Genomic DNA, 9,193 nt, shown 5'->3' on the forward strand with positions numbered 1-9,193 from the left:
TTAAGGAGTAGAAAACAAGCCATCGAGTATGTTGGGATAGCTTGGAGAACTGCCTTAATAAACACTTCCTTTCCTCCTTATGAGAGATACCTGATACTCCAACTATTAATTTTTTGCTTGAGTCTGTCCTTCAAATTTTGAAAAGATAATTTCTTTCTTTTCTCCACCATACTAGGAAGCCCTAGATATCGCTCAAAATCATTAGCTCTTCTGACTCCAAGGATCTGTGAAACAACACACCTTTCACTCTCTATTGTATTAGTACTGAAGAAAACAATCGATTTTTCAAAATTCACATATTGCCCGGAACTTGACTCGTATTCTTGCAGTATCTGTTTTTATGAATGTGCTTCCCTTTCAGTAGCTTCTGCAAATAAAATACAACTGCAAATAGTAAATGGGAGATAGCCGGCCCTCTTTGACTTGCTTTAACACCTTTAAGAACATTATCACCTTTTGCTAGCCTCATTAGACTTGAGAATCCTTCTCTACAAATAAGAAATAGAAATGGACTTAGAGGATCCCCTTGTCTAAGACCTCTCGATGGGAGAAACGTTTGACCAATGTTTCCATTAAAACTCACAGAGTATGAGACTGAAGAGACGCAATTTAGTACTAAATCAACCCATCCTGGATCAAAACCTATTTTCTTCATTACACCTTCCGCAAAACCCCATTCAACCCTATCATACACCTTACTCATGTCTAGTTTAATAGCCATGAATCCTTTTTTCCCTACCCTCTTCAGTTTCAAGGTGTGTAGAATTTCATAAGCAAGTAGCACATTATCAGAAATCAGCCTTCCTGGAACAAAAGCACTCTGTGCTAAATCAATACATTTATGAATCATCCCCCGTAGCCTATTCGCAATGACTTTAGCAATCAATTTGTAAATCACATTACATAAACTAATAGGTCTAAATTGGGTAATGCTTGAGGGATTATGGATTTTTGGGATGAGCACAATATTTTTTTTATTAATTGAATGTAACTCCATACCTTTTTTTAATCTTTGGAGACAAAAATTGGAGACGTCATCCCCAATAATTGACCAACATTTTTGATAGAATAAGGCTGGGAAACCATCATCTCCTGATGCTTTTGTAGGTCCCATTTCTGAAAGAGCTTCCCAAATTTCCTCATTTGTGAACCTTGCCTTTAGTTTAATGTTATCTTCCTCAGAGATGCACCTTCTAATTCCTGTCAAGATATTCTCAAAGCTATTTTTCCCTCCTGTTGAAAACAAACGTAAAAAGTACGATCTAGCAATTTCCTCCATATCCTTCCACTCCTCTGTCTTTCTGCCGTCTTCACACTGCAGCTTGTGGATTCTATTTTGCTTCCTTCGTTGCGATGCTTGTTTATGAAAGAATGCTGTATTTCTGTCTCCAAGTTTCAACCAATTAATTCTGGCCCTCTACTCCCAATAGCTTTCATCTTTTCAATTTCTAAATTCAGATGGATTTTTGTGTCAATAATCTCTGCCAAGTTCTCCTCACTTCTATCCGCTTCAAGCAACATTTCCAATTTTGATGATAAGACCTCTTTTTTCATCATTTTATTCTATTGGATCCGGACACCCCACCTTTCTAACCCTCTTTTTAAGCTTTCCAACTTTTTCACAAGGTCTTCTGTTGAGTTTTCCCAAATACTTTTAGTTTCATCCAAGAATGTCTCTTCCAAAATCCACCATGCTTCAAACTTGAACCTCTTTTCTACTATCCTTTTAACTCTGTAATCCGTATCAATAAGTGGGCAATGGTCTGAGAATGAATGTAGGAGGTGTTGAATTAGAAAATTTGGAAATAAATCGCTCCATTGTTCTGTTGCCACTCCTCTGCCTAATCTTTCCTGGATATTAGTTTATGGCAAATTTCCCCATTCCCACGTAAACCTCTTACCTGAATAACTCAAATCCACTAAACTACAATCTTCTAAAGCCTTGCGAAAGGCTTCCATCCTTCTCTTCTCTCTTGGCAAACCACCTTTCTTCTCAAAACTATATAAGATTTCATTAAAATCCCCACAAACCAGCCATGGGTTATCTCCCTGGTTTTGTAATTGTTGCAACAAGTTCCATGATTCCTCCCTATCATATGAATAAGGAGAACCATAAAAATCTATAAATATCCACTTTTCTCCATCTCCTTCTTCCCCGATGATCACATCAATATGTCTATTTGGAAAACTCTGCAGTGCTATACTAACATTCCCTCTCCATGCTAAACTAAGTCCTCCTCTAGACCCAATCGAATCAACATCAATTCCAAAGTGAAAACCACAACTTCTTCGAATTTTTTCCATCCGTTTTTGTTTATTTTGGTCTCCATTAAGAAGATCACTTGGGGATAGTATTTCTTCAGCGAGTGCCGAAGTCGATGAACTGTCCGAGGACTCTCCAAACCTCGGACATTCCAACTTAATATTTTTATTGCGACCGGTCGGCTTGCCCCTTGGCAGTCGTCGATAACAAATGGGTGATTCCATGCAATCTCCTATTTCTCCCTTCCATCTCACTACTATCCTCAATATCCCCCTCACTCTCTTTTTCCCCTCTTCCCCTACAATCATCTCATTATCTAAATCATGTTCCATAGCCATTTGACTATTAACAGTTAAAGATCTAACCCTTTCTAGTCGTGAGAAGAATCTTTTACCTTCCAGATTAAATCTTAAAATAGGATCAACACTTCCCTCAAAATTTCCTACGCTTCCTCATTCATTATTTCCCCTGAATTCACCCCTTTTATTCATTCCTCCCCCGGAACCTCCTTCTTCCCTTAACCAGACACTCCTTATTGCTTGGGCTCTTCTTGATTGTGCACGCAAAGATAAATCCCATCCCATCATATCAACTTCAACCCTTGCCTCCATTTTTGCTTCACAAAAGGAGTCATTATGTCCAAGACGACCATAGTAGAAGCAAAAAAGGGTTAATCTTTCATACTTAAATCTAACGTAAAAGCACTTGTTCTTAAACATAACTTGCTTTTTCCTTTTGAGAAGGCGCCGAATGTTAACTTGAACTCTTATCCGCATGAAATTCATAGTTTCTTTCCCCAAACTAGATACATCGTATTCTTGAAAGATTCCAATAAAATTCCCTAACTGCATCGCTAAGTTATCAGAATAAAACCCAATGGGCACATCATGTATTTGAACCCAGAACGGTGATGAGATTAATGGAACTTTTAGTGGATCTTCCCCCCTTGCAACTTGTGTAAAATTAGTAGATGATTATTGAATGTCCAATGAGCTCATTTAATAACTCTTTCCATATCTATAATAAGAAAAAACTTAAACAGATACCTTTTTTCCCCCAGATCCCTAATTTGAACACCCTTGACTAGGTGCCATAGATTAGCCATGGTGCTTTTTATTGCTGGATAATGGATGATGCTGGCTGTAAGAAAACAACCAACCAGACTAAGAAATTCTTCATTATTTACTGACTCTGAGTCACCTTATGCTTGCAAGATCTCATCATCATCATCATCGAGAGATAAACCCGCAAATTCTGATTCTATGGATGCTGTATGCGAACACTCAGATAAAGAAATCTCTTCAAATCTATGGAGACGATAACCGCCAAAACAAGAAAAAAACCAAATACTTGCCAGAGAAGTAGACAGAGACGTGCTAGGGTAGCAGACCACAATCCTTTTGTGTATTGTTTTAATAGTTTATAGAAAGCATAAATACCCCTCGGAGATTTTTAAGTTATCGGTCTTAAACATCATAAATTGGCATTCATATAATTTTATTTTTACAAAATTTCTCACTCATTAAATAATATTTTAATATTGATTAAAATTATATCAATTAATTTTTTATGGAAAAATTATTTTAAAAATAAAAAAAGTTATCACTACACAAAAATAGGCTTTTAGCGGCGTTTGGATAAAAAACGCCGCTAAAGATCGAGCATTAGCGTCGCTTTTTGGAAAACGTCGTTAAAGATATAGCATTAGCGGCGCATTATGAAAAACACCGCTAAAAATAAGCATTAGCGGCGTTTTCCAGAAAGCGCCGCAAAAAACCTAAGCCCAACGACGCCGTTTTCTGAGGTTTTGGGGATTTAGCGGCGTTTTTAATAAAGCGCCGCTAATGCTCAGGGATTTAGCGGCGTTTTTGAAAAATCGCCGCTAATGCTCGGGGCTATAGCTGCATTTTTGAGGAGGCGCCGCTAATGCTCGGGGCTTTAGCGGCGTTTTTGAGGAGGCGTCGTTAATGCTTGGGGCTTTAGCGGCATTTTTGAGGAGGTGCCGCTAATGCTCAAGGCTTTAGCGGCATTTTTTGAGAAAGCGCCGCTAATGCTCTATTTTTAGCGGCGTTTTCTAAAAAGCGCCACTAATGCTCAGGGATTTAAAATAATTTAAAATATTTGTTAAAAATGGAAAAATTAAAATTCTATTATTTAAAATAATTTTAAAGTTTTTTGCGTACATTACTGATTTTTAATTTATATATTAAATAATTTATTATATAATCGTAAAAGAGATAGTATTAATTTTAAAATATTGAATTAATTATCACTGTAGTTTAGGGTTTTAGGTTTAGGGTATATGATTTAGAGTTTAAGGTTTAGGTGATACCATTTTAAGGTTTATGGATTATGGGTTTAGGGTTATGGTTTATTAGTTTGATATTTTGAAATTAAAAAAAACTTCATTTGGTAGACATGTAACAAAGAAATTTACAAAAAAAATTGTAATAGAAGAATTAAATTCATTGAAATAAAAATAAGGGTAAACTACACCCAATGTCACTATACAATTAGTGGATTTACATTTTGATCACTCAACTGCAAAAAGTTACAAAATAGCCACTTAACTCTTTGAAAGTTTTCATGCAAATCACTAGAGTATTAAATTTTTTCCTTTATAAAGTCCGGCTAGTGAGTTTCAAGTAATGATTTGATAATTAGTATGGTGGATCAATACCCATTGTCAAGTAGAAGAATATACCTTAGGTGTCAGAGATCAAAGAAAAAGTTGGTTGGAATTGTAGAAAAGGAGAAGAAGATTGGTACAGGTGGTGCGAACAAAGAAGGCTATGCAATAATGATTTTCAATCCCAGTGTTCTTTTTATAACTTCATTGCTTGTCTTATAGCAACAGATAGTAATTCAGGATCAATTAAAGCTTCAATGAAGATATTGAGCTACAATGTTTGGTTTATGGAAGAATTTAGAGCTTCACAAGAGGATAAAAGCTATTGGTGACCTTATTCAACTTCATTCCCTTGATATCATTTGTTTTCAAGAGGTTACTCCGATGGTTTAGGGATTATGGTTTATGGTTTATGGTTTATGGTTTAAAGGTTGGGGTTTAAGGTTTAAGGGTTAGGGGTTAGGGATTTATGTTTTATAATTTAGGGTTTAGGGGATAGGGGTTTAGGGTTTAGGGTTTAGGTTTTAGATTAATTAGTGTTTTTTAATTTATATATTAAATAATTTCTTATATAATTGCAAAAGAGATAATATTAATTTTAATATATTAACATTATGATTATAATTTAAATTATTTAAGAGATAATAGATAAACTTTATATATATATTAAATGGTTTAGGATTTAATGTTTACTTGATATTTGTTAAATGATGAAATTTTATATAATTAATTAATGCTTTTGTATTTAAAATATTTAATATAAACCATTTGATGTATTTAAATATTAGATTATAAAAAATTGATAAAAAATAAAAAAAGTAACATATATGGATAAGTAATTATCTATTTTGGATAGGATCAAATTATAACAAATAAAAATGAAATACAAAAATAAAAATAAAATACAAAAACTAAAAATTATAATTTTATCTAATTCTTTTAAATATTACTTAAAATTTAAAAAGTTATTTATTTAAAATTTATATGAAAGATACAATAATTTAATATAAAAATTGTAAAAAAGTTGAGCGTTAGCGGCGTTTATGAAAAAAACGCCGCAAAAGGTATACAATAGCGGCGTTTTTGGTCCAAGTGTCGTTAAAAGTCGAGCAATAGTGGCGTTTTTTTGCAAAACGCCACGAATATTTTTTGCGAAACGACGTCGTTTTGTCTTTATATTTTTTTATCCCAAAATTTCAAATGAAATATTTTCTTTTTCCTCATTTTTCCCAAAATCGATTCCCCCACCCCGAAATCCCTTTGAAATCTCTTCTTCTTTTTCCCCATTTTATTTTTCCCAAACCATATTGTTGCAAACTCGTAAGAAGATTAAAAGAAATTGAAGATAAGAGGATACTGACTTGAAGACGGATGGTCTTGATGAGATTCTCTCCTTCGTCAATCGCTTCCAATCTTTGAAGATGAGGCTATTGATCTCCTCCTCGACTAGCTCGATCACTAATCCTGTAATTTTCTTTATTTATGCTTTTCTAGGGTTTTCCTTATTTTTAATATTCTATTAGTATTTTTTAATTGTAGCAGTGAATTCTTCCATAATCGACAAGGAGGCGGTGCACCAAGTAGTCGATCTTCTATTGGATCTTTGGAGCGGTGAGGAGGAGATCTGTTTGAATATCGGATGTAATTCTTGCAAAAATCTCCTTGTTGGAAATCCAAAGACTTAGTTCGTTATGGAACACTTTGATAATTAGTAAAAGCAAGTAAAGAGGGAAAGACGATCTTGGCTTTTTTGTTTCGACCACCTAAAATTTCATCCATGATCCTCGATCAACGTTTGTTTCTATGTCTATACACCACTGTGTTACAATCTCCTTGGATAGTATTATTTTTCTAAAAAGTATTGCAATCCTTATAACATTCATTATATGGCTTCTCATCTAATATGTTGGTCGGTTTCCTTTCTTTAGATCATGATTTATGAATGAAAAGTAATTCATTCTTCTTGAGGTGTCTTGATTTTCGGTGTTTGTTTACAAACCACGGTTTTGATATATGGGGCATCGAGTTAATTTGAATGTAAAGAAAATGGATCAACATAGGAAGTTTAAGACTTGTACTGGAGTTCTATTGGAGGTCTTGTAGATTCATTGATTTTAGATGATAAGAGTTGGACGACTTGTAGAAGCTGCAGATTGAGAATGTTGATAGTTTCTAGGCGATATTATATCATTCTTATGATGAGAAGTCATTCTGTCGTTATCATACATTTCATGCTACAGTCTAGCCAGTAAACCATATATGCAAGCTAGTGATCAAGCTTATGTCGATCTTGTAGACACCTCTATTTGGAGGTTGATAGAACTACATTGACAAATTGTTGATTGTCATCTGCTACAACTGCAAGAATTGAAAGGTTTGTTTCTTGCATTGCATTTAATATTGGTTAAATTTGTCAAGTTGTCATTTGAAGCTTGTATTTCTTTGTCACTATATATTTCTACTTTCTCTTTTGTCACTTAGGTATAAAATTTCGGAGGAGCTTGGAGATGGTACCTGTGGTAGTGTGTTCAAAGCCTTCAATATAAAAACATTTGAGATTGTAAGGAACTTGATCCATTAGTTGCTTTTTTTATCTTTCTGTTTACATAACTACATGATTTATTTTATTTATCATTAAGATATGTTCTTCTCATTTGTTCCTCATGTATGGTAGAACTTAATTCAATGATTAATATTATATACTTTGTTGCAGTTAAAAAAATTCCTTTGACGTGTAGGAAATTCAACTTAAGTCTTGTACCTCACCTATTTAAGTTAATTTAATGATTAATGTTGTATGCTTAGCTTCACTTAGAAGTTTCTTTTAACATGAGGAAAGTCAGCACAAGTCTTATGTGATGATTGAAATGACCTCAATGCCTTGGAGATAGCAAATGATGAAATATAGGATCAATTTTGACCTCAATGCCTTGGAGATAGCAAATGATGAATATAGGATCAATTTTGGAGTCACTTTCTGAACCATTATGTGAATTCTTTGTTTTGAATTGGTCAGTCTTTCATACACCTACTGCTAATTTCTGGAGGTTACTTTAAAGCTTATATCTGATTTCCTGTATACCTTTTTCTATATGTATATACATTTGAAATGAGATCCCGTTCGATTTCAACAATACAGTTTATGGTTGGACACTATCCTCTTTCTCGCCTTATATCTATCTTATTTTTATGTGTTAAAATTGCTTTGATCTTTCTTTTATTGTATATTAGACGGAGAAAGCAATTCTCAAACAACCCAAGGTGTTTTAAGGTGAACTAGCTTCTTCCATTGTTATATATGTTTTACTTTGTTGCTAATTCATCTTACTCGGACCATTGTTATAGAATGTAAAAAGCCAATGAAGCAAGGAGTTCTCACTCCCGGGCGTGTTAAATCTTTTGCTTCACAGAGGTCTGTGGACTTTGAAATATTTGTCGGATGTATTAATTTTTCTCTTTTCTTTTCTTCTTATTTGAGTTTTTAAATTCTTCCTGTCTTTTCTTTTCTATGAATCGATGGAATGCAAGTGGTATTGGTCATGTAATTACGATTAGAAATATTTCTTGTGAATTGGATATTGAGGTGATTTTTCTCGGTTTTTATAGCTGAAAGTTTGGATTTAATTGGAATTAGGGTTTTTCTTTTAATCTTAAAATAATTTTTAGTTAAAGAAAATCAGTATTTCATTTGTTAAGGAAGATTTTCGATGTTTAAATTTGGAATAGGATTTTCAAATTCTAGTTATTAAAAGGCCATGACTCTATTTTTTTGCTTGATTCTTTTTATTCATGGTTTTAAAATAAATCTTATTTTTTAATTTTCATGTGTGGTTTTTCATTAATCTTAAGTTTCCTCTGGGTTTAATCTCAAAATCCACGAAATTCATTTGGTTTCGGGTGAATTTCTATATGTAAATTCTCCTGTTGCCTTGTAAATTCGAATCTTTCTTATTTGTATGATTTAGGAACTCGATTCTTTATTCTTGTATTTGTATGGTTTAGGAACTCGATTTATACTTGATTAATTGTAGCTCGCTCAATTATTAAATAATTTCATAGGGAACTTTGGTTGGAACTTGGACACATCAAATTACAAGTTTACAAGTTTGTTTCTAGTAGCACATGTGGATAATATAATTGCCTTAATTAAGTTCATCCACTTATAAAACCTTTGTATGGGTTGTTTCTCTCTCTTTTCCCTCCCAGCTTATGACTTGCAGTTTGTTTTGCCTACAAGAACATCTCTTTATCTTCTATAACAAACTGCTCAAATTAATATTTTGATATTTTTTGGTGATGAT

The 9,193-nt window shown here is 33.5% G+C and overlaps 1 protein-coding gene across 1 annotated transcript; it reads right to left on the reverse strand.

Annotated features, from left to right (window-relative positions):
• Nucleotides 1-292: 292 nt before the first annotated feature.
• LOC128040503 (uncharacterized) lies at nt 293-2,601 on the reverse strand. Its single transcript, XM_052629272.1, has 4 exons — nt 1,902-2,601; nt 1,586-1,763; nt 1,000-1,382; nt 293-804 (listed from the first exon to the last, which is right to left on the reverse strand). Exons 1-4 carry the CDS (start codon nt 2,599-2,601, stop codon nt 293-295), a joined length of 1,773 nt encoding a protein of 590 aa, XP_052485232.1.
• Nucleotides 2,602-9,193: the final 6,592 nt, after the last annotated feature.

The sequence above is a fragment of the Gossypium raimondii genome, chromosome 4 (assembly GCF_025698545.1).
Source record: "Gossypium raimondii isolate GPD5lz chromosome 4, ASM2569854v1, whole genome shotgun sequence".
NCBI classification, from domain to species: domain Eukaryota; kingdom Viridiplantae; phylum Streptophyta; class Magnoliopsida; order Malvales; family Malvaceae; genus Gossypium; species Gossypium raimondii.